This window comes from Excalfactoria chinensis, chromosome 4, assembly GCF_039878825.1.
Source record: "Excalfactoria chinensis isolate bCotChi1 chromosome 4, bCotChi1.hap2, whole genome shotgun sequence".
Classification (NCBI taxonomy): Eukaryota; Metazoa; Chordata; class Aves; order Galliformes; family Phasianidae; genus Excalfactoria; species Excalfactoria chinensis.
The window spans coordinates 25,678,321-25,704,395 of record NC_092828.1 but is presented as its reverse complement, the minus strand read 5'-3'; the positions used below and the strand labels follow the sequence as shown (position 1 = coordinate 25,704,395).

The window sequence follows — 26,075 nt, the reverse complement described above, 5'->3', positions numbered from 1 at the left end:
ATCAGCCATGGAAACGCTTGTTTTAAACTTAACTCATTTCCACAATATTGACAAAAGCCCAAACCAGCTGCTAATCAGTATTAAATAAAGAAAAGTCAAGTGGTTGAGATGTGTGTTCAGTTTATTTGTTAGTTTACTATGTGGCTTGAAAGACTGAGATGAAATTTTGAAAGGTTTTGTCTCAGTTATGTGAATTTTAATACTAAATGTATCCCCTTCAAACAACAATAGCAATCGTGAAATGTTGTCAATCTTATTTTACATGCTTCTTATACAAAATATACTAAATGAAACCTAAATGATCTGGCCACAAAAATGAGTATGAATTTGGCCACAAAAATGAGTATGAATTCTCTGGTATATCATGGCAGCAAAGAACCATTAAAATTTAGTCAACCAGTTATTTGGACAGAAGGTTGTGATTGCAAATGGAAATAGTAGGCATATAATTTTTCAATCCAGTTCTCTAAAGGAATGAAGCAAATGACTTATCACTGTCCCTTAATTTATTCATCTGCACCCTTTCCTCTCATATTTAACAGAACTGGATTATGGGGCAGATATTTCTGAGATACTAGAGGAGACCCTTAAGCGTTAAAAAAAAAAAAAAAAAGAAGTGGGGGGGAGGGAGGGAAGAAACCAATTTTATATGGAGGAGTCTCAAACAGGTATCCATGAATGAAAAATCAACAGCATGAGTTGAGCAGCAACCTTGGCTTGATGGCTGGCCAAAACGGGTGGTGTCTGCTCTCTGGGTAGTTAGGAGCAAACTGAGGTAAATGGAAATAGAGAGGAAGAAGGTGCTTCAGTGGGTTTGTGTTAGTTAACGTGAAATACATGATTCTCTAAAGTTGCCTGTTGCCACAAATAGCAATTTATGTGGTCTAGTTGCATTTGTATAACAAGGACAGTTCTTCATATGCAGGTACATTAGTGTTGGTATCAAGCTTAACCAAGTAAGCATAGATTAAAGAAAAGAACAAAATGCTTTCAAAGATAAGGTTGCAGAAACTAGTCCTGCTTTATATTGCATCCTTTCCTTTTCTTTATTGTATACACACATACAATTTCTTTACTGATGTCTCCCTAGAGGATTAGAAGGGCTAAATGAGGAATTTGGCTAAGAACTCTAGGCTGAGTTAAGAATTTTGGACCTCTTCCTTGGCCAGTCTGTGAGCAGCATTGCCAAAGATTTTCCACTGTAGGTTCACATGATATCTCTGAATTATCTGTTTGCATTTACCATGCACGTTCATACAGAGATACGGTCAGGTTTAGGGCCAGCACTTGGATGAAAGGCTTCCAGAGCATACATGAACTATTCTGCAAGGAGTATGTGGGTTTAGTGCATAGTGAACCAAAGACAGGGCAAGATCTTAGGGGAGTTTTAAACAAGATACGAAGAAAATTTTCACACAGTGATTAGGAGGCGTGCAACTATATTTTAACTTATAGGATATTAAGCTCACAGCTTACATTTATTTTGTATGTTCATTGTTTTCTATATTTAAGAATACAGTGTTTGACTTTTATTTTCAGATGTGCATTCTCTCTCTATATTAGCCTTCTACTCTTTGTTGTGGCATCCACTGAAAATTATAGTCTATTTTGGTAGGTTATTTACAAACATTAAGAAATGTTTCCTGTTCCAAGCAGCTTATGCTGTGCAAGTCAATGGAAAAGAGAAATGATGCAATGTCATGACTCTCTCTAAAGTTACACATTGTTCCAGAGGTGAGATAGAGAGAGAAGCCAAAGCTCACATTACTGTAGACACTGCTGTCATTTAGTCTCTCTGTCTTTCAGTTTCTACCTTCCTTCATCCTCCTATGTCAGTTTTTCTCCCTTCCTCATTTTCTCTTAGTCTTTTGCTGTGTCCAGAAAAAGTAAGAAAGGAAAATATCTTTGGCCTCTGTCCGAACCCAAATTCTCTTCTGGGAATTTTCAGTTCTCCTTTGGTGATGCATGACTACATAGCTTGAAATGTCTGAGCTCACTACTTTAAAGCTTACTTAATAATACCCACATGAGTCACAGCCACTATAGTGACTTCAATTTAAACATATCTGCACTGGCATGTTATATATTTAAATATTGTTCTAGATAAAAGCATCCCTAGAGTACCAGGGAATCCATATTTCTCAGTGATATATTGAATTCAAGCCTAACTAATAGTATGCTAGAGGACTTTCACAGCGCAGCTTTCTAATTTTTTGTATGATAACACATCAGATATGTAATAGTCTCAGAGAATTAGAAATCCTTATCAGCTTGTTTAAAATGTTTCATAGGAAATAGCATGGCTAATACTGCCTTTGAATAAAACCCAGCTGTGGGAAGTTTGTCTAGAAATCTGAAGCAAAGTTTGACTTTTATTTTTAAAGGAGGTACATTGTATTATTTTTTATAAGTAAGTGATCCTTTTCTTCATTTCTTATATCAGTTTGCTCTGTTTTTAAATTATTTCTGTTTTGCAGCATTAAATAATAGATAGCATTCATGAAGAGAGTTGCACTCTGAGAGTTGTGGTCAGTGGCTCAATGTCCAAGAGAGACTAGTGATGAGTGGCATTTCTCAGCGACTGGTGCTAGGACCAGTGTTATTTAACATCTTTGTAAATGACGTGGACAGAGGGATTGAGTGCATCTTCAGCAAGTTTGCAGATGACACCAAGCTGAGTGCTGCATCTGACATGCTAGAGGGAAGGGATGATATCCAGAGGTACCTGGAAAGGCTTGAGAGGTGGGTCCATGCCAATCTCAGGAAGTTCGACAAGACCAAGTGCAGGGTCCTGTATGTGGGTCAGGGCAATCCCAAATATAAATATGGGCTGGGTGGAGAATGGTTTGAAAGCAGCCTCGAGGAGAAGGATTTGGGACTGTTGGTTGATGAATATCTCAACATGAGCCAGCCATGTGCACTTGCAGCCCAGAAGGCCAGACATATCCTGGATTGCATCAAGAGAAGCATGGCTAACAGGTCAATGGAGGTGTTTCTGCCTCTCTACTCTGCTGTCATGAGACACCATCTGGAGTACTGTCTAGTTCTGGGGCCCCCAACACAAGGTCATTGAACTGTTGGAGTGAGTCCAGAGGAGGGCCACAAAAAGGATCAGAGAGCTAGACCTCCTACCCTATGGGGACAAACTGAGAGGGTTGAGGCTCTTCAGCCTAGAGAAGAGAAGGCTCCAGGGGGACTTCCAGAGAAGTTGTGAATGCCCCCTCTCTGGGCATTCAAGGCCAGGCTGGATTGAGCTTTCAGCAGCCTAGTCTAGAAGGAGGTGTCCCTGCATACAGCAGGGGCATTAGAACTAGATAATCTTAAAGGTCCCTTCCAACTCAAACCATTCTATTATTCTATGAAAGGCTCTGAATTCTCTATTGGCTTTGCAATCTGGAGACCTCCATCAGCATATTGATCTAGTTCCTATTGTGACCAAATAAGTGGGAGGAAACACAGCAGGAAGGCATGGAGATTCCTTGAGCAGTTTCCTTCAGGCACTGAGCAAAGCTTATTTGGCATCTTTTCTCTTTGAATGAGGAGAAAGTTGGAAAATCTTGGAAAAAGTATGCCAATAAACTACAGTTTATTTTGGTTGGCTGTGGAAGCACGTGGAACTCACCAATTCCAAAAAAGCCTACAAGTGAAATATCTGCTAATAGTAACTAGATCATAGCTCTGCAGTGGGCTGTGATGATTTGCACATGTATGATGCTGTCCATTCCCAGACATTGCAACAAAGGTTTCAGATGAGTTTATATTACCCATGTGCTAACTTTGCTAGTGTTACTGTGCCATAGTCTGGACAATTCTACTTCTGTAGAGGTTGGCAGCAATTTTATTTTAAAGTCAGAAAACCTACACAATGATGTAGTCATTTTGATTCTTTGTTGTGGAGTAGCAATAAGCTCTTCGATTAAAATTCTCTTTTTCCTTTGCATCTATTAAGAAATCATTCAAAATATCCCATAGCCCTTCAAGCCATTATTCACATAAGTTCCTTCCTTACCTTTATTGAATTACTCACGTGAAGTCATTCACAGAAAATGACTATACTATTATTGAGAAAATACTATTAATTAAGAAATAAAAATTAAAAATTAAAAGGCTGTTTCTTGCCTCTCAAAGTAAAAGAGATTATTTGTATTTTAAAAGTAACATTCATTACATTTTTTCATGAGAAAGATTGAAGGTTTAGTTAAATCAAGAAGTGGTTTTACTTTCTTTCTGTACATCTTTTGGGAAAAGAAAAAGCTTTAGGTCATGAAAATTCCTCTAGTATCTTGTATTAGAAGTGTTAAAACCTAAATTATAGAACATAATTCAGATCAAGTTCTAGCACCCGAGCCAAAGATGACATCGCTGGCTGCTGGCTGCTCCAGATTCTCAGAAGCAGGTGTGTTGACTCAGAATCTGAGAAGCATGAGGAAAAAAGCTGGCTTCACTCCAGCCCTGTAAGGCAGGGTGAAACAGCTCCATGGCTGCCCTGGGACTGAACACTGCTGTCAGGCAGAGCAATCTGCATGGGAATGCAAAGTGTTGCTTTCACATCACAGTCAAGGGAGTCTGAAAGCAAGTGGACAATTCACAACCATGTATTTATATCCCACGTTTAGTCAACCACATCTGATGCAGCTTTTGTGGGGGGAAGGTTTTTGGGATTGCAAAAGCAGGAACCCCTCAAACAGTGATTTTTCCTGAGAAAGTAACTGGATGCTTGGCTTGTAACCCCTAAATCATTATGGAAAAGACATGTCTTTCCCAGAACATTTTGAATATTTTTGCAACTTTTATCCCAGAGCTGCTTGCTTTACTATCATGGTATTTGTAATCTTACTAGTCGTGTCTTGGTTGGCTTTTTTTTTTTTCTCCCAAATGATTTGCTTTATTGGATGTTTATAGGAGTATCTTAAGGATGCAACACTAATGATTTTACTTTATGATGTATTTCTATTTAAGTAAATATATGCTTTTTAGCCATTTGAGGACGTATTGGCCCAACTGAACAGGGAGTTCAGAGAAAATATAAGCCTACCTCTTCCTCCCCTCCCCCTCACCCTTTATTTAAATCTCCTTCCAAAGTTTGGAAGAACCCATGGGTTTTGCAGAAATATCTCAAAAAGTGCCCAAGCTCTTTAAAGCAAGGAAAGAAAGACACCTTTATGGAAATCTCTCTCCCTACAGCTCCCATATGACTAAATGCAATGGATTTTAGTGTCTCTCAGTTTCTGTAAAAAGTAGCAGTTCTATCTAACAGAAGTGCTAGTGTTTGGGATATCCAGTGTTGCAGCAATTAAAATGTCAGAGGTTAAATGTACACTTCCAATTGCACACAGAAATCATGTGGAAACCACAGGGCCACTCTCCAGGCTAGTTGAAATTTGTGGAATACATTTCTGCCACTTGGAAAACAAAACCAGAAACTAATGAAAGTCACAACACAGTACTGTTCACAGTTCTCTATAGGCAGCAAATGCATTTATTTGTGCAGCAAATAAACTGTGGCAGAATAAGACTGGGACTTAAAACAGCAGATCTCTCATGTTTACAGACCTCAGTAGCTGACATTTTTGTTGCTAGCATAAAAATGTTGGAGGGAGGCTGGCTCTGCTCAAAAGCCAAAATGGAGCACCTTAGTGGAAGTCAGTAGAGTGATGGCAGCCTACATTTGCTTCAAATAGCATAATCTATTTCTGGCAGCCTCATGATAATAACTGGTTAGGACTGTATTTTCTGGGTAGGTTAACACACCCTCCCCCTACCTGTTGGGAGGAAACAGAGCTTTGTGTAGACTTAGGAAGCATTTGCTTTTCACATACCTCTAATCTTGATTATGAAAAATCAAAGCATCTGCAACAGTCCCACTGTAATCTCTAGTCATTCATTTTGAGAGCTTTGAATTTTGTAATGGAAACTGTCCTTTGAAACATAATTTTAACTTTAGAATACCTGTGGTTATTTTATTCAAGACATCTATTTGTTTAAAAAATGCTTTCCTACAAAGTTTTCTATTTTTTTAAAGCTACATTTATTTATTTTCTTTTAAGTTTTATTTAACAGGCTGATTCTATGGTGTAAGCACTGGTCTAGATTCTCCTCTCTTTTGCTTCAGCAACTCATTTTCTAAACTTGACAGGGATATTGGAAATAGGAAATCAAAATGTGAAGGAAGATGCTTGGTGTGGTTACTGCATGGCAACTCACATTCCAGCTCACAGCTAATTACAGGCAATGCTGACATCTGAGAGCTGGGAACAAACTGAGATGTTAAATTTGTGTACAGTAAAATCTTTTCCATAAAGTATTATTTTACTTCTCCGAGCCAAGGGCAATCTGCAACATCAGTGTTAGTAGAATTTTAATGTTATGTTAATAAAAGAGAGTAAAAGATGACATACATATCTTTATTAACTTAGCATAGAGATAGACCATGGACCAAAATATTAATCATAGGCATTCCTCCACTGACCTCCCGAAGAGCCAGACTCCTCCAGCTACGCTGATTAATCCCCATGGGAATGATAATATCCCATTTCAACAGTGAGAAAGAAATACTTGTCTTGGTTTTAGTTGATGGATGTTCTATTTTTATTTTTTATTTCTTTGAGAGAAATAACATCCCTCTCCTTTTTGAGACCAGGCGGAATGGTGACAGGCCGATTCTGAGAATCTCTGCTGGGCAGGATCACTGGTGATGAACTAAGCACTCCCTCTTTCTTTTCATGACACTATTTCCAACATATGGAAAGTTCATTGCTTAGTATAATATGGCTAATGTTTGCTTTTTCAGTACGTTGTGTCCAAAAGTGACTTAAACACAGTGAAATAATAACCCCACACTTATTTGTAAGAATATCAGCCAGCTGCAGCAGATTTTCCAGAGGGTATATTGACAACTTGCATATGCATTTGCAAGTGTACTCTTTTCAGCTCCTCTAAATTGTATGTGTTCATGGCTAAAGCTTGTCTGGAAAATACTCACAACCTACTTATTTTTCCCAGTATGTAAAAGGAAAGAGTCATTGGCTTTTCTGCAATAATTTGGCTGTAAAAACAGGAAAATTGGGCTCTGCTTCCTTTGGAGCACTTAACAATATATCTGCAAGGAATAGGCTGGCACATCTCTTCAGTAACTCATTTTCATTTCACTTTTTCCAGCATCTGTCTGTTTAATAAGATAAGAAAGCAGTGCTGTGGAAAAGGGATATGTGCTGAAACACTTCCCATCTCAGTTCTTCATTAAAACAGTTTTCTTGTTTTCTCTCTGGAATCTTTATTCCAGAAAAATAAATTCATGTTTGTTTGTCTGTTCCTGCTAAATATTTCTGTTTGGTCTTGTAAAAATAGTAAAACTGAGTATACACTACAGCATAATATTAAGGTCAACATTTTCCATTAGCAATTGCATGAATTTCTCTCTTTCTGAGGCAAGTAAAAACAGCATGAGCTAGATCCTCTTCCAAACCAATGAAAAATAAAGGGAAGTAAATCTAAATCCCTTACTTCTGGATTCATTAAGATAAATTACAACTATTAATAAGCCCACATGCATTTTCTTTAGCCACCAGACACCCACAGCAGTGTGATTCAGCAACAAAACTGGCTGCAGGAGATTTTTTCTCCTTCCCTGATCCACTGCCTTTCAGTTCCTAACTTCTGGCCATCTCTCTACCCTACTGAACAAGAGTTCAGTAGTCCTCCCCCACCCCCCTCTAATTTCAATTGTCCTTAGGAGTGAGTGGAGTAGAACCATTCAGAGGCACAAAACAGAGTGTTGCACTGAACAGCTGAGTAATAGCAGCATGTAATATATTCACTGTGCCTTTTCTTGTTATGCTTATGCCTTCTGCTGCTAAATCCAATTGCAGAACAGATGCAGATGTATTGATTTTCATGGATCAGCTTCCACACAAGCCCAGCTGTGCACCAGTCCCAGGAGAGTTCTTAATTTTGTTCTCTCCTTAAGCAGGAGGCAGAGTTTTTAAAAAGTATTTAGCTGTGTTCCATGAAATGACTTCATGGAAACTGCATGGCCTCAAATATAACCTTGAGCACATACACAGTGAGGAAGAAAAGCATTCCTTCTACAAGCCACATTCTGGAAGGATGAAGAGTGAAGGTTAGAAGGTATGGCTCCAAGACCAGTAAGGCCAGGCTCAGTAAATCAGTCAGCTGTGCAGCATCTTTCCCTCCTTGATCTGCAGCTTGCTGGCCACAGTGTTGTTACCTGAGCAGTCAGCCAGCTGCATGGTTCACAGGACCCACGGCAATGCTTCAAGCCCCTCCCTGGGAACTGTAGGTTGTCAATAAATCTGCTTGGGAAACTGTGAGTCAGTCACTCTACCTCTGACAAAGGAGAAGTCCAGAAAGAAAGAAGTGCAGAAGACTTTCAAAGCAGGTGGCAAGCATAGCCTAAGAAGCAGAGGAGCTTGAGTTTGGAGCAATTAAAAGTTGGATCTGAAGTCCTCAGTGGATAATGGGTGGAGGTAATGGGGGCAGAGCTGCTTACTCCCTCCAGAATTTGGGGGTAGAGTGAAAGGGTTAGCAAAGAAACTTCTCTCTGAGCTTACACTGTGTGTGCCTGTAGTACACCTAACAATAACAGGAGAAAACAGACACTGGTTGTAACCTCTCCAGTGGCTTTTTCTTCTATGTGCCACCTGAATGATTTTGGTGCAGGCATCTGCCCCAGGGAAGTTCTGTGCAGACAATGTGTGTGACTGATCTCATGGATGCCCCTCATAAGCAGTCTCCACAGGCAGTGCAACTGAGATAGGAAACCTCTGCCTCTGCTCGTGGTACAGGAAGTGCTATGTGAGCTTCCTAACGTCCTATGAACTCTCATCTAAAATGCCATCTGTTGCTTCCATCATGTCTTTAGCCTGTGGAGTTTCTGCAGTGTTTGCTCTGATTATTGTATTTATGTTTCAGCACCACGTTATGCTGTTACTTTCATTTGTTTCTCTGTGTTTCTTGATTGGTTTTTTTGTGAGTTTTTTTTCCTATGAGATCAGGTCCAAGAAAAATTACTTATTTGTGACTTCAGTGAAATTTATGCAATTTCTTCACTGATTTATTCTCATGAGACTGGTCCTGCCAAATCTTGGAGCGCTGAAGGAAATAAAAGTGTTTCTTTCTGGAAACCTCACAGAAAATCAAGTCATACATGGACTCCTTGAACAAAATAACAGCTGCAAAAAGCAAATGACACTGGCTGCAAAATGTTACCATTGCAAAATTATGAAGAAATAGTAATTTAATAGTGTTCAATTATCTCCCATTAGGAGAAAAAAAAAAAAAACAAAAAACCAAACAATCTGCTATGAAGCATTTCAAATATAATTGCCCCAATAAGGAATTTTTTCAAGCATCAAAATGTTAACTATACATTCATACACCTGTGCTAAAGTAACAACTTACCTATGCTTAATCCTTCAAAAAGGTGCAGTATAATGTGCAAAGGGGATAAAGTCTTTGAAACAGATTAAATTGTTTTGCTGTCCCACCCTTGCAAAACTTAATTTTCCTAATATTTGATGCTGCTGAAGTTGTGACAAAAAAGAATCTGCTTTTGCAGACTATGTTTCTCCCAGTTGATATCAGTAAGCAGTACATCACAGGAAGTTTTTTTGTGACTTCAAATGCTTCTTTAAACAGACTCCAAATAAAGTCCCTCCTATTCAATTGCCATCTCAAGAAATATTCTGTTCAGGATAAATTTGAAATCTGTAAGTTTCAGACAATCCTTATTTTATTTCCAAACAAACTTTTACATCAAAGTACTTATGCAGGTATATATAAACAAAAGAGACATCTTTCGGCTGTAGTCAGAGTTGTTATGTGGAATTAGCTGAGATAAAACTTCATCCCAAATAGAAAACAGTAGCAAATACAAGGGATGAAATAATAGCTAGTGAAAGGAAAAGGAAAAATAAAAGGAAAAATAAGGGAAATTTTCTGTTGATTTCAAACTGAACCAGAACGGTTCTGGAAAACATGAAAAATCTTTCTCTCCCTCACTTGCTGAGTGGTACCACTACTCTAATTATGTAACTAGCCTGGCTTTGTAGTTTGAGCAAACTGAGTTCTAGGAATCAGATTTTTGGATAGTTAGCCTAAGCTTAGTGGATCTATAAACCCTTTGGAGGTTTACTCATCACTAAATGCCAGAAAATTTAAAAGTGAACTATCTCAGAGTACTTTGTGTTCCTGACACATGGAGTTCTGGGGACTCACTGTCTTATTGCATAATGTTGGACACAAGGACCAAAACATCTGTTAGCAGTGCATGCAAGCTGCAGATAACTATAGTATTAGAATGACAGTGAAATAAATATACTTGAATACTTAAAATTACTTTGCTAATGTGGTACAGAATGGTATAGCTACACTGGCAAGATTACAACCTGCGCCAAGACCTTCAAATAACATAACCACAAAAGTTCTTCCCAGACAATATGACTATGAATAAGGTGATAAGTGATAAGGAAAAAGTAAACTACACGGGATGCATACCTGAGTACATACCATACACCAAATACAAGTTCATACATCAAATGCAGTCTGTGCTGGGACTTTTTGTTCTTTTTCCTCTTGTGACAATTGAATGAAAACAAGGCATGAACCAGGTGAATCTTGGAGTTATGGGGCACTGTGAGTGGTGCCTAAAGGTAAATTCCAAGAAAAGGAAAATGGCTTCCAGGTTTTGTTCAGTTTTCTCAGCCAGTTCAGAATGTAGCTGTTAAAATGCCTATCCTCTCCATTTGCTTCAGTTTCTCTTACTGTGAAGTGAAAGCCTATGCATTAAAATTACTTGGAGACCAAATACATTGTTTGTGGTGTGCTATGCAAACCTCCACTGAAAGGTATCACAGTAATGCAAACAAATGTGTTTCTTCATACAGATTTGTAGTCTCTGTAATCCAGTAATAGCACAGATAGATGTGGCCTTCTTCATTGTTTAGCTTTGAATTCATACATTCAAATACAGAGCTACTCCATTTTCTGATCTCAAATTATAGCTATAAACCAAAATAGGTCTTTGGTTTGAATTTTTCTTTTTCCTAGGAAAGCTGTAAAATACTTAGGTAGATTATAGTAGTTTGACAGTTTATGATCTTAGAGAAATTACTTGCAATAATTAAATGTGAATGTTTTCCTGTATCTTATAATTAGTAATAAAAAACTGATGGGAAAAACAGTGGTGATGTGAAAACACCATAATGTGTTTCTGCAAGTCTCCACATTAAGAAATTTGTTACCCAAACTGAGTATGTATGAAAAATATATCTTGCAAAGGTGTACATGATGAATATGATCCTTCTATTTTTCATCTTTTTTATTTTTTTTCTCATGAAATGGAAGAATCTTCTGAAACATATCTGTAGTTGCAGCTAAACCTCCAAAGGAATGTATCTAAGACCAATTTCAAGTACCAAAACAAAACAGATAGTTGACAGTCAAAGTACACCCTCCCAGTAAGTACATTTTGGTCCTAAGTAGGCAATTCCATTTCAACTCTAAGGCTCTCATCTCATCTTTAGCTCATCACAAATGGGTGCCTCATCTCTCACAGCTGTCTGAAACACCCAGATATTTCAGACACAGTGGGGAGTGATGAGATCACATTCTTTGCTGATCACTGTAAGTTTGCTTCTGCTGATATGCTTCCTATTTATTCCTTGCAAGAAATTAACAAACCAGAAGATAGTAAAAACATAAAAACAAACTAGGAAACCAACCACAAACCTGGGATAAAAAAAAAAAAAAAAAAAAAAAAAAAGAAAGAAAAAAATGCTGATAATGATGCCAAACCTCAGCATGAGTGCAAAAAGGGCTCCCATCCACCAGTTTACCATGGAACAGAGCTCTAGTCTGGAAATACTTAGAAGATGCAAATTATCAGACTGGTGCAAAAACAAACAAACAAACAAAAACAAAAACAAAAACAAAAAAGGTTGATTCTAAGATGAAATGTCTATGATCAAATGTAAAATAAACATATTGTACTTAAGGCAAAGGTAGTTGATGGATAGAGCATATGCCAGGCCCTCGGGAAATGCATGGCAGTTGTTCCTCTGGTAGGGATGACTTCTGGCAGCCCTGTGGATATTCTGCTTGCTGCTGCTATTATGGCTATGGTAGCACACACACATTTTTAACTCATTTTCCTGCTCTCTTGTTAGGAGGAAAGAAGGAGGCTGTAATCACAATGTGACACTTGCCTGACTTGCATTTAAGCTACTTTTCATATTTGCTATATTCAAAAGTATTTATGGGTGAGAAACTTGTAGAAACCAGATACAGAAAAGACTCTGGATATTATCCTTTCCATTCTCCCCGTGGCACAGGATTGTCTCTCTTTCTCACTTACAACTAACTTACATCGGTATCTTACCCAAGAAGTAAGTTCCACTTTCTCTGTGGGTTTATTCACCCTTAAGTGACTATTCCTGTCAGGATGTCAAAGTGAACTCAAATTGAACCAAGTGTTTTCTTAGGGCTCAAAATAGTTCGTTTATTTTGTTTTTCTGTAATTCCCATGCATCTCTGACTTGCTGATGTCTTCCAGGAGCAGAAGTTCCAAATTTACTTCTGAAAATACTCTTTTCCTGGTGCACCAAAAGCAGAAGATACAGGAAATTGCATGAGAAATGTCCATATAGCTGTCACTGTGATTTCCGCACCAGAAAATGAAAAGAAACCTCATATAAGTTTTCAAAAAAAAAAAAAAAAAAAATTGCATTGTTTCTTGAACTCTTTGCAATCCTATGCATGAAAATGATGTTCTACATAGTTTTGTGAGTTTTTGCAGTTAAATATAACAAAAGGTTACTGTGACATTTTTATGTTCTGTTTTAATTAACTGAAGCGAGATCTGTTCTTCTGAGTGATTCATTTATCCTATCAACGTTTCTATTTTTGCAAGATTAAATCAGGAAGTTCTCATTAAGTTTCCTTTCCTGGAATTCCAGTTGAACATTATTACCTTTTGTTTAGACTGCGTCACTTATTCAGCTGATAAAAGCAGAGTATATTCCTTTGGAGATGCAAGGATTCTGAAATTTAGATCACTTAAAGGAGCATTCTGTATTTTCTAATAAATGATTATGCTTTTACATTCTCCAGGAAGTTACTAAGAATTACATTTTTCAAATCTACAGGCAAAAAAGTATACCACTACAAAGAAATGCATCTCAACAAATCAAGGGTAATATTTTGTCCATGGCAGTAGGGTGTATGTTGAAGCTCTTAATCTCGTAATTCTTATTATAATGCCAGCTTCATCATGATCTTAAGGACACTGAGCTGGCAAACAGTGGCATGAAAATACCAAAAGGGGCACCAAGGCACACGTTTGCTGCCCAGATAATCTCTTGCAAGAGGTCTGCTGCCTGGCTGAGACCTGCATTCACGACATCAGGAAGTGGCTACCAGATATGATAAAACTGAAGGACTGCTATCAGCTCTTGCACTTTCAAGCTGGGTCACAGCTTGAACTAGATGGAACAGTTGATCTAGCTGGAACTAGGTGGTCTTTAAGGTCCTTTCCAACTTAAGCCATTCAGTAATTCTGTGAATCTATGATTCAGTGATTCCCATCTAAAGGAACAGTTGGGAGGAAGATCCAGGGAACTACAGTCCAGTCAGCCTGACCTCAGTGCCAGGAAAGGTAATGGAGCAGACCATCTTGAATGAGATCATATAGCATACACAGGACATCTAGGGTATCAAGCCCAGCCAGCACAGGTTCATGAAAGGCAGATCCTGCTTGACCAATCTGATCTCTTTCTATGATCTAGTGGCCTTACTGATAGATGAGGGAAAGGCTGTTGATGTAGTTTACCTACACTTCAGCAAAGCCTTTGGCACTGTCTCCCACAGCATTTTCCTGGGGAAGCTAGCAGCCCATGGCTTGGACAGGTACTCCTTGCTGGGTAAAGAAGAAGAGGGATCTGGATAGGGTAGATTGATGGGCTGAAGCCAACTGTGTGAGCTTTAACGAGACCAAGTGCTCAGTTGTACATTTCAGACTTAAAACCCCAGGCAGCGCTACAGGCCTTGGGCAGAGTGAATGACAAGCTGCACAGAGGAAAAGGACCTGGGGGTGTTAGCTGTCTGCTGGCTGTACATTACCCATCAGTGTGTCTATGTGGCCAAGAATCCCAATGGTGTCATGGCTTGTAAGAGAAGTAGTGCAGCCAGCAGGAGCCAGAAGGAGATCATCCCTCTGCACTGAGCACTAGTGAGGATCCACTTAATGAACAATGCTCAGTTTTGAGACCCTCACTACAAGAAACTTACTAAGGCACCGGAGCATATTCAGAGAATGGCAAGGAAGCTATGAAGGATCTGGAGCACAAGTCTTATGAGGAGTATCTGAGGGAACTGGTGTTGTTCAGTCTGGAGAAGAGGAAGCTCAGGGGAAACCTTATTTCTCTCTACAACTACCTGAAAGGAGGTTGTAGTGGAGTGGGGGTGGGCCTTTCAAGAAAAGGGTAGCTGTTGCAGAGTGACACAGTCTGTTTCTAACATGGTCACGGATGTATAGACCAATATATTTTTGTATGTATTTATTTTTATGTATTCACATATTTATAAAATGAAGCTAAATGAATTCTACAGAAAGAAATTACTTCTCATCTCCAAATCCAATCATATTTAGTTCATTTGCATATTACTTATAATCCCCTAAAACTAAAATTGTTTTAAGCTAATTAATTGCTCTTTTGCAGAGGACAAATAACATGACTTTATGATTCTGTATTCATATTAACTTAGAGAGGCCTAAACCTTAAAGAGTTCATAAAATAACTTAGTGTCTAACCTTAATTATTGCAAGCAAAGATCAAAAGACGAGCTTATCAAAAGTGGAGACAGTTTATTTCCATCTTGGAACAAAGGACAAAAGACACAGTGTCTTGTCCTTTCCTTTGAGGTTTCTCTGTCTGCTCCTTTCCACTCCCTTTCCTGATAGGCTGCAATTTCTTGCTGGCTGATCTGTTGACTGAAACACAGTAATCAATTCTGGGGAACATGTCAGCTACTTATTTTTATAACAGGAACAATGGAAATAGCATCACATTGTTAATAGAGGTAAAAGTGATTAAAAATACTCCCTTGAGTTTTCCTTTCTAGCTCCCACAGTCACAATGCACTGGAATTGATCCAGAAAAAACTGTGAGGGTAGAGGCACACGTTTTTACAGGAATCAAGGAACTTTGATTCATCTTCAGCCTGTGAAGGAATGCTTGACTTTTAAAACTGCTGCCATATGGACCAAGAAAAAATGAATTAGCCTTTCAGTGCATGCATTTATTTTTTAAGATTACAATTTCAAATCTAAAGTAAAATGCAGATACTCATTTCTAAAGTGATCTTATTGTATATCACAGTATCACAGTATCGTGCGAGTTGGAAGGGACCTTAGAGATCATCGAGTCCAACTCCCGGGATTCGAGCCCTCTGTGTAGCAGAGCAGCATTTCTGCCACTTACGCCACAGAGGGGATTTGAACCCCGGGCCTCTGGTGTTGCAAGCAGCAACTTATACCACTGTGCCACCGGAGGCACACACTATATATTTGTTTCTTTACAGTCTGTGTCTTACTACTGCAAGGAAATCTGACTGAGACCCTTTATTTGTTAATACTGCAAATTATAAAATAACAGTTCATGCTGAATTTGTAAGATCACATAGAGTTTGCATAGTAGCATGTTCATAAAATGATACCAGGTAATTAAATTTAGAACAGAAAGGACATCATGGTTTTAGAGAACGTCTTCACAAACATACACTAACTTTGTGCAAAGAAAATGCTCCATAACATTTATCTGTCTTAAGAAAGCAATTCTTAATTACCTTTATTAGCACAACATTCTCCAGAATTTTCAAAAGGCACTGAAAATTTTTTCACTGTGTAACAAAGAGAAACTATTTAGAAAACCAATTCTAATTCTCTAGTGTTTTTGTTTCTTTAATTAAAAAGAATAATCACTGTGTTGATTTTGAGATTATCATATCCAGTATAAGCTTCTTGATATGAAGATGGCTAAGACAAAGATAATTCAAATAGGCTAAACCTATTTCAGTCTCACAAAGATCAAATAAACAGTGTTTGGTGTACTCCTTTGAGACAAGCAACTCATTCAGTGCCAAGTATTATTAGAAATTCATTTACTTAGCTGACACATGGACTTCATGCAGAGGAACCATTATGAAAAGCCTTGCTGTTCTGAGAATCTGTACTTTGATTTCTGGCATTGTTCGCCACATCAGAAATAGTAGGTACGAGTGGCCAGAGGATAAAGCATCAGCTTTTCATTCTTGTGAAGCTATTCTTAATGGAATAGGTATAAGAGTTTCAAATGGAGTGTGGTTGAGATCATAAAAATGATCTGTGAAAGAGCCTGAAAATCCATCATCAAAAAAATAAAACCATGTTCCTGAAAGCATTTATGTACTCAAATTTCTGTGTACCCTTCAACCCTAAAAGAATTGCATACATTAATTTGTAGGAACAAGGGTTAAATTCCATTTTAGCCTAAAGTAAACAAAACCCTTTCTAATCTAGAAACAGGGTTGTGCAAGATGAGAAATACTATTTTAAGACAAGTAAACCATCTTAATTGTCTGAGCTTTCCATTATGCTCTGCATTACATTATGGAGTAGCTACAAAATGGCTCTCGAATTTCTTTACACTATACTTTCTGTTCTCTGTGACAATTTCCACCAAAATAACTAATTGCTTTATAAAGCAGTTCTAGAAGAGATTCAGCAGGTTGCTAGGAGCCCACTCTCTTTCCTGTTTCAATGTCTGCTCATATCCAACAATTCTGAGCCCTGGGAATCAACTGGCTCTGTGGAACAATTAAATTAATTGTTAAGTTCACATTAGCTGTACAATTGCAGACATGAATCACTGAGTCACAGTTCATTTAGTCTACCAGTGACCTCACATCTCTCAGTATTTTCTGATATTTCTCTTTTAAGTCATAGATTTCCAGTTCCTTCTAAAAACTACCACATTTTTCTTTTGGTCTGTGTGCTTCTCCTTCTTTCTTTGGAGAACACTGTTCAACAGCCTTTGATCTAGTGTTCAACCTCCTTTTTACATACGCTGAGCAAAGGAAGAGAAGATGAGAAAAAGAAACTAAGGAGGGCACTTCTAATCCTTGCAATTGTTAATGGTAGCACCCAGATACATGGAGAGGAAACAAGAAAGAATGAAAAATGTATGGAAGAAACTGAAATAAATACCCAACACAAATGTTATAAAGATTAGAAACTCCCATTATTACATGTGCATGACTCTCTAAATGGCATACGGGAAAAACAGGTGTTATCAGAAGGAACAGAGGGAGCACCCTAGAACCCTAGTTAGCTAAAAGCCTGCCTTAGTGGGAAATATCTTCCTGCCTCCAGAGCAAGGCTGCAGCTGAATTATGTGGCCCAAATCCCATAATAAAGTCAGTTAACTTCCTGAAATGTGGTGGAAATAGTAATAAGAGCAACTGAACTTCTCAGATACCTGTCTAAGAACAACAGTTTTTGCGTTTCATTCAGTTTTTTTTCGTATTGGCAATCACATGAAATTCATGTCTTTGATTCAAAACTAGTAAATAAAAATTGCTCAAAACTTACTGTTTCCAAAGTATAGCCTATACGCTTTTGGAGTACCTGGATCATAGTTTTCAAAATGGGATTCACAATATCCAGATGTTATTTGCACCCTGGCCCAAGTGGAATAGGGATTATACTTTCAAACTGTTTGCAAATAATTCTAGTCACTTTATCAGCTGAGAAGTTCCATATTCTGACCTAAATTTTCATGCTGTTTTGCATTATCTTGTGGGGTTTCTTCTTAGTGCTGTCAGTGATTTACATTAAGGAGCTGAAAGGGAAGCATATGTTTTCTTAGAGCTCAGGTAATTAAGTTTGTAAGGTCAATATGACATGCATGACAGATTCTAATGAGCTACTGGTAAATCAGATAGAAAATTCTGCACATACACCTTTCAAGTCATTGTTTGTACTTCCTGACTAAAACTCAGATGCCATCAGTATTGGTAATCTTGAGATTTAATAGACCTTCTGTATCTGGAAAAAAATACAGATTCGTCACAAAGAAATTCAACTCTAGTGCTGCTCACAAGAACTGTAATTCTACTGAGTAATGTAAAGGTTCTTGTTTCAAAGGACAGAAGGTCCTGGTTTGAGCATGAAAGGTGCAATGTCCTCTCACTGTTAATCACTTGCCTCATTGATCGTAGTGCAGGTATGCCCCAGCTGACATGAACTCTCTGAAACTGTGATCAAACAAAAAGCAGGTTAGCTGAATCAGCTGTGTTAATCTGAGAAGTTTGTCATGTTAGAAGCACATGACCAGAAAGGATCCATACCCTTGTTGACACCATGTCCCATAAATAAAGCTGTTCATACATTTAGGTGGGATTCACAAAGAAATAATGAAGTTCTATATCAATTAAAAGCTGACCATAAGGCACACTCTATGTTTTGTACTATGCATTTTGTATGTTAATAAAACTTCAGTCAAGCTGTCAGAAACAAAAGATTCAAGGAATCCAATTACATCTTGGTTTGGAAAACATCAGAGCTGTATCTGTTCCCTGTGTGCTGTGTGTCAGATCCCAAAGGGTCACTTCTATTCACAGGGCAGCTGGACATTTGGTGATGAAGAGAAAAGTGGATTCTTTGGAGAGCATTTGTTGATGTATTGAAGGTTCTATGTGAAGCTGGGTAGCTTACCATAGTATGAGTGAGCCTGCAGTCTGGAATAAATTGTATTTTAAAGAGTTACAAATCAGATTCTTGGCTCTTGAAGATTGCTACGGAAACGCAGGTTTCAAAAATGTCCATCTACAGCAGCAGAGAATCTTCATTGCATTTTGAGTTTAAAATAATAGGAAGTTCATTGTTGCTTTAGTGACATAGCTGTTGTAAATTTAAAAAACAAAACCAAAAACAATAAAGTTCAAATTGTCAGAATGGAAGCATCCTCCAGTCACCACTACCAGTTTTTGCAATATGAAGTCCGATGAAAAAAGAAATATGGCATTTCAGAATACTAGAGGACTCTTAACTTTTTTGTTTTGTTTTGTTTTAGTAAAAATTAGGCTCTTTAGTATTTATTTATTTATTTAAGACTTTTTTTGAACATTAGATATTTAAAATTTGTTCTGGGTAGAGTTAGATACAAAGAGATTGCTCTCTCAGGAACAAACTCATTTCCCATGTCTCTATAAAATGATATAAAGGCAAAACTAAAACCTCATAAATAAGCAAGCTAAAAAATGTAGCCCTTCATACCTTGACATTACTGAAATTTTAAAGCAAACTAACTGTCTTCCATGTTTCTTTTTCTTGTGGTCATGTAACATAATGTGGTTGGGTTTTTTTTGTTTGTTTGTTTTTTGTTTTGATTTTTTTTAAACATGCAGGCTCCTGTTAGCCTGCGAGTCACTTCTATGCATCATATTATGTTCACAAATAATACCATACTCTCTGTAACACTCTGGCATAGAAAGAGAAATGTAGCATGGAGAGAGAGAAAGAAGCATTTTTCAGCTGACCTGGCCATCCATTTAGAGTTCATAATGCTAAATTCTGGAGTGAAGAATGAACACCCCAACAATTCTACTCCTCCTCCTAATCCCTGCCAGGTCTCCAGTCTGTTGATGAAGGCCAAACAGCCACTTCTTTCTGCCTGACCCTCTCCCCTTGCTATTGCTGGCTCTTATTCAAATCAGGATCACATTCATCTGGGTAATATACACCTAATAAATCTTGTCCAACTCAGTTTGTTCTTACTGGCAAGACAGCTAGCTTCCCCCTCCACTTCTCTCGTCTTTCCTCAGATATCATTATGGGTGTTGACACTCCAGTGAGTTACTTAAGGTGCCCTTAAATAACTGTCTGCATGTGTGCATCTACCTCACTCCCAGTAAAACTCAAGGTAATTGCTGCTGTAAGCTGTTTTTCAGTTACAATAAGCAAGAACTTGAGCGCACACAATGAAAGAAACCGTCAAACTGGCAATCTGCAAGTCAATTTTTATTAAGCACAGTATCAACATAATAATCTCATACAGCACTTTCCACCCTACAACTCAAGGGCTTTGCGAAAGAAACACAGATTATTTTCCCAATTTGTCTACAGGAAAAATTAATTATGAGAAAGCAAGTGGAGTGACCAATTTTGCTCCATAAGTTAAAACAGGACAAGGCTGCAGGACTGAAAAGGATTATGATCTGTCTTGACTTACATGAGGCCCAAGGTTGTTTGCTGGTCTTCGTAATGTTTTTCCCTCTTCCCTGTCTTGGTAGCTTCACATTACATTAACAATAGCCATTCTCTAGGCTATAGTATCAACCCAGTACCTCCCCTGACAAACACTGAGGAGCAATTAGGCATCTCAGTGTATGTGTTCCAGTTGCCATAGTTATCGTGCTTTATTGAGTCATGGGTTTAAAATGATTTCCTGAGTCCTGGAGATTCCCCAAGGCTAAAACAGCAGCAGTCTTTCACATAATGGATCAACTGGTCCAGGTGGATGCATATGCCTATTTCCTCCAGAGGAAATAAGTTTAATTAATATTAAGTTCATTTAGCTAAAAAGCCTTGGATCACTCAAGATGGAAGAAAAAAAAAAGCATTCTTGAAAGGAAATTTTTCATTGTTTATAATGTTTTTAGGTACTGTGGAAAAAGGAAAAAAAAAAGAAAAAGAAAAAGAAAAAGAAAAAGAAAAAGAAAAAGAAAAAGAAAAAGAAAAAGAAAAAGAAAAAGAAAAAGAAAAAGAAAAAGAAAAAGAAAAAGAAAAAGAAAAAGAAAAAGAAAAAGGAAGACAGAAAGAAAAGAGAATTTTCTTTCCTTCTACTCCTTGCAGCCCCAGTTGGGCACTGAGTGGCTGACGTGATCTGTTCAGGGGGTCCTGCTGAAAAGTCAAACATCTCATTTGTATTATAACAACAAAGCTGCTTCATAAACATTTTTTTTTTTTAATTGACATATTTAAGACAATGGTCTTCCTGTTTTCATCTATTTTAGTGGGCAACTCACATATACATCTGGTTTTCATAGAAGGCGCTGTTATCTCTGTGAAAGTTTATCTTTTTTTTTTTTTTTTTTTTCATCAGGCTGGATGTCACATGAACACAGAACTAAGTAGAACTGTGTTCTGCATGAACACAGAACTAAGTAGAATAAATGATAAAGAATCAATTCTTACCATTGAAATGTCACGGAGAACTCCTGGTGGCATGGAGCTCTGCTGCCATGGGGTCACCAAGGCAAATGCCACATAGGGATGATGCCTCAGCAAAGAGAAAGATGTGCTACAGCCATCTGTTAGGGCAAGTTCCCTGTGTCCTGCATGCCCACCAGGACTTGCTGGTATGACTGCTTCCACCACATGCATGTAGAAGTGGATGGAAATCAGGATTTTATTTGTTAGGTTTAAGTCCTGATTAATTCAGGTTCAGCAGTGATCAATTATGAATACTATCTTATTTAAATTAACAGTCTTGTACTTTTAAACTTATCTTTAATTGAAGGCAGACTTATCAGCAGTAGAAAATATTTAGACTTCAAAAAAATAATCACCAACAGAAGTTTCTTAAAAACAATATGGAAAAGATATCCCTCATCTCCACTAATTCATGTAAACCAGCAGTATTCCATGTAAGCTAAGGAGTTTACCCTCCATATTTTAAACGAAATGAATGTATTTATTTTCTCTCTTCCTCATTTTTCAGTTTCTTTGTATTTATACTTTACTAAATTATATCTTTTTGTTGAATTACATCATTGGTGTAATTATTACTTCTTATCCTTTTGTGCATCCATATAAAAGAGCCTTTCTTCAGTACAGTGTGAATCTGCTAATTTCATTTTCAGCCTGAACTGTTGAACTTGTGTTATTCTAGAGCATTCAAAAGAGATAAAAATACCGAGCTCACTGAACACTACCTTTAAATAGTCACTTACATGTATCATAAATGGTAAAACAAGGTTGTTTATTTTTTACTGGTAAAATGAAGAAAAAAAGAGGTGTTTTCTGGGATCAGTACAAGTAACAGCTCCCCATACATTATGAGCTGGGAATAATTCTAATTCTGGTTATTTCTAGTGAAAGATTTATGGATCAGAGGTCCCATCTGCTGCAGGCAGTAGAGCAGCACCTACTTTAAGCCCTGTGTATGTAATGTGCACTTTCCTGAGTATTTTGTTAACAAGTACTTTGGGAAGATGCTTTCTTTGATTTTGTGATTCACTCCTGTGTGAAACAATAACTTTCTTCCATGGAGAGCAAGGAGCAGTAACACTGTTTATCTCTAAGAAGTGATAGAGCAAACACTCATTGTCAAGAGGTCTGAACAATTAAAGACTCCTTTAAATAATTACTTTTCACTAAAGTCAAGTGCTACAAAATGTAAACTTAATTATTTCCTTGACAATAACTGAAACAGACATCCTTGGGGCTACAGAAATGCTGCACACAAGCACCCCAGTGAATCCCAGGCCAGAGACAGAGGCCTGGAAACCAGAACCGTGCTGTAATCCATCATGCTGCTGCTCAGAGGACATTCACAGCAGCTTGGAATGGCCACAGCCTGTCTGACAATCCCACACTTGTACCAGGGCTGCCCACTGTGTGCCAGCTGCTGGGGAGCACCAAAAGGAGGGCACAGTCAGTTATTGATGCATCTGGGCCTTGAAGGGAAAAAAAAAGGACAATCAGACCCTTCTTAAGAGATGCTGTCCTGCCAATCATTCCCTTATGCAGTTACTACAGAAGGAGAATTCACCTTTTACGGTGAATAACCGTGCCTGTCAGGCAAGCCTTTACAATTGCTTTAGCATCCAGCACAAGCTCATTGATTGCATTAAGGATAGCAATGCTGCACAAAAACAGTCCTAGGCTGGCTGCCTATAGGTCCCATCTCTGTCAGAAAGCTGCCTGCTGGAGGAAGAGTTTGAGAACTAAAAAAAATTACAGACCAAAGCTGTGCTGATTTCACAATACTCCTTGCAGCCCAATGAGTGATTGGGGTGGCTGCCACCCGCTGACACCCATGCCTCAGGTGGAATGCTCCTCTGAGTACGCTTTACAGTGAACGCCAGACCAGTGCCTTGCTTTGCAGTTGAGAACATGCCTGCTTAAGCAGCTCCATAGAATTTCGAGTTAAAATGCAAGCCAGAGAGACTGCATGTCTTCAGGGGTTGATAACGAACTAGAATCAAAGCATTTCTCTTTCAGATTAGCAGCAAGAATCTAATCCGGGTCAGTGATAATCCTCCGGAGTCTATTGAGCCATATCCCACAGACACTGCTCCATCAGAGGGATCCCTATCTCCAGCAGTGTTGAGAACATACATAGACTACACACTAGGATGGAAGTTCCCCTTTGGCCAGGGGAGCTGCTTAGCTCTACATGCAGCACAGGAGTGCATATGGTGTTCCAGCATCATCACCATTCATTTGCAGCTTCACAAAGCAGTGGAGTTGAGGCTGATAACCCTGGGCTGAACTCTTGATAGCTTCCCTTCTCCCAGTGCCTACACCCCATTTGCCTTTACTCACAATCTGTGTGCTCATCCTCACACAAAACTCTCCTGCTTTCTGTTTTCAGTTCCCTTGCACACTGCCAAGTCCTCCAAACCCTTCCCATTTACTTTTGCTGCAGAGTAAATGTCCATTCTTTCCTTCTTCAGAAGCTTCCTGTGAGTCCTGTGCAGCACCCTCCCATGCAAGGATGCAGACTTGGGCCAGGAAGCAGTGTTTACAGCAACAGCTCTGCTTTTTACCATGGGTATTAACTCGACTTCTGCTTCTGCTTAATTAACTGGGCTTCTGCTTCTGCTTCAAGCATCTCTGCAACTGCATTGCTTTCCCATGTTTTGGGCAGTTTGGTGGTGTTCTGTTTTTGTTTGTTTGTTTGTTTGTTTTTTGTTTTGTTTTTTGTGTTTTTTTTTTCTTTCTTTTGAGGATGATTATAGGAGGAACACACAAATTCCTCTCTTTTCTGAAGCACATACTCCACACACAATCCACAACAAGCCTTCTCCATCCCTTGCATTACTATTCTGTCACTTCCCAGTCTACCAGTGCCAAAGAGCAGAGACAATGAGTGCAGCCTCAAAGCCAATTAGGTGGGATTACCCTGTCTGTTAGACAGCTGGGGCTCAGCGTGTGCCCGCCCTCCCTGTTAGCCAAGAATTCCCATTGAACAGACACCAACAACCTTGTCAGCACGTAACTGTTGCCTACAGCAGGCACTCAGGTAAGCCTGGTGGTGCCAAAAGGAGCTGAAGCTCAGATATGAAGAGGTGATGGATTGAGTGGGTAAAGTATGCAAAGTCAGGCTTGAAGATATAGTGCAGCTCCATCTTCTTCAAGGCTATTAAAGTAAATTAATGACCTGGAGCTGTGTAGGGGTTTCCAGAAACAACACTGCTATGGCCAACTGGCCGCCGCTCACAGCACATAGGAGGGGGAGATGGTTGTTCTCAGGAAAATTGCCTGCTTAGGCACCACACCATACATACTCAATATCTGACAGATCATAGCACAGAAACAGTAACTGAAACTTGGAATAAAAGCAGACGGCGTAAAATATGCAGTTGTCTTGACGGGACGCAGCTATTTCCAAAAATCTCACGGCACTCTTCTCCACGCTGATAGTTTAGCAGGCGCTCAGAAGTCGCAGTGCAGATTTGCATTTGCTTTCTGCCGCGAGCATCGATCACGACTGCAGCGGTGGGGCAGCGCCCCAGGAGCGGGACGGGGCGGAGAGGGGCGGAGCGGGGCGGGGGCTGGGGCGGTGCGGGGCCGGGCCGGGCGGCGGTGCCAGCTGCCAGCCGCCGCGGAGGCAGCAGCGAGGGAGGTCGGTGCCCGTGGAGGTTCCGCGGCGGGCGGGACATCATGATCCTCACTCGTAAGCTCGGAGGGGTGATGGGGTGCTGCCGGGACTGGGCTGGGCTGGGCTGGGTTGGGTTGGAGCGATGCGGTGGGGTTTGGGACTGAGGGGCGTCCCCTCTCAAGGCAGCGCAGCGGTATCGAGGTCTCGCTTTCTATGCTTCTCTCTCCCCTTTGATGCTTTTTCTTTACTTTTCCTTTCCTCCCCGCCTTTTTTTTTTTTTTTTTTTTTTTTTTTTTTTTTTTTTTTAAAGAAAGAAAGAAAAAGAAAAAAACAAAAAACAAAAAACAAAAAAAAAAAAACTTTACTCTCCGGACGTGCGCTGCCTTTGAAGCCGTGCGTCACACGAGCCCCGTGGCCGCCAGAAGCCCGGTGGCCGCCCGCAGCCTGTCCCACAGTCAGTCGGGGCTTCGATACCCGGGGAAGCATCACCCCACCACCACCCGGGCAGCAGAAAACCCGAGCCAGGGGCTGCTACAGCTTCACCCCCACCTCAGCTGACAGTGACTTGATTTCTACCGCTGCTCTGAAGCTGTTGAGTGATGGGTTGTCATTAGGCCATCGAGCGCTTTTTCCAGTCAAGGGCACTTAGCTATAGATGTGTGCATGGTATTACAGTTCATTCTCCCCTCTCCTCCCTACCATTCCCCACCCCTCAGTTCTCCTTGGGAAAATAAAAGTACTGAAGACATAATTGCATGAGAGCAATGACTGTGGCTGGGTCAGAAGTGTCTGTCTGATGTGTCATACTGCATAGGAAATGTGAATTAAAAGACCTAGGAATGTATTTCTATCTTATTCATCAGTCAGGGATGGTTTTTGTTTTTCCAGGGGTAAACATGACACGTTTGAAAAAGTTCTCAGGATCAGACCAGTGGCACTACTCTGGTCAGTCTGCATGGTTTTCCTAGTGATCTGTAGGGAGGCAATGTCCAGGCACAGTCCCTATGAGTACTTGAGCGTGGATCAGGTCCGTGTCAGATGATGAAGCACCCATTAGAGCACATGGTGTTGGTGCCACACTGCCTCCTCTCCATGTGCCTTTAGCAGCATCCTGCTGTGCCCAAAGGGATCCAGGTGGCCAGGAAGCAAGACTGTGTCCCTGTAACATACGGGTTCGGGTTACTGCTCCAG

General features: G+C 39.4%; 1 protein-coding gene across 8 annotated transcripts in view; it reads left to right on the top strand.

The window, feature by feature from the left end:
• The window catches only part of DLC1 (DLC1 Rho GTPase activating protein), a 243,040-nt gene that overhangs the window by 181,825 nt on the left and 35,140 nt on the right, over positions 1-26,075 (top strand). The window contains exon 1 of one of the 8 annotated variants that reach the window (XM_072334575.1): positions 24,860-24,959. The exons of 6 other annotated variants lie outside the window; for them this stretch is intronic. In XM_072334575.1, coding sequence (XP_072190676.1) covers positions 24,947-24,959 — 13 coding nt within the window. In that variant the 5' untranslated portion in view covers positions 24,860-24,946. Of the gene's footprint in view, positions 1-24,859; positions 24,960-26,075 lie in introns of those variants that run through there. One more of the 8 variants, XM_072334574.1, reaches the window with a different exon arrangement.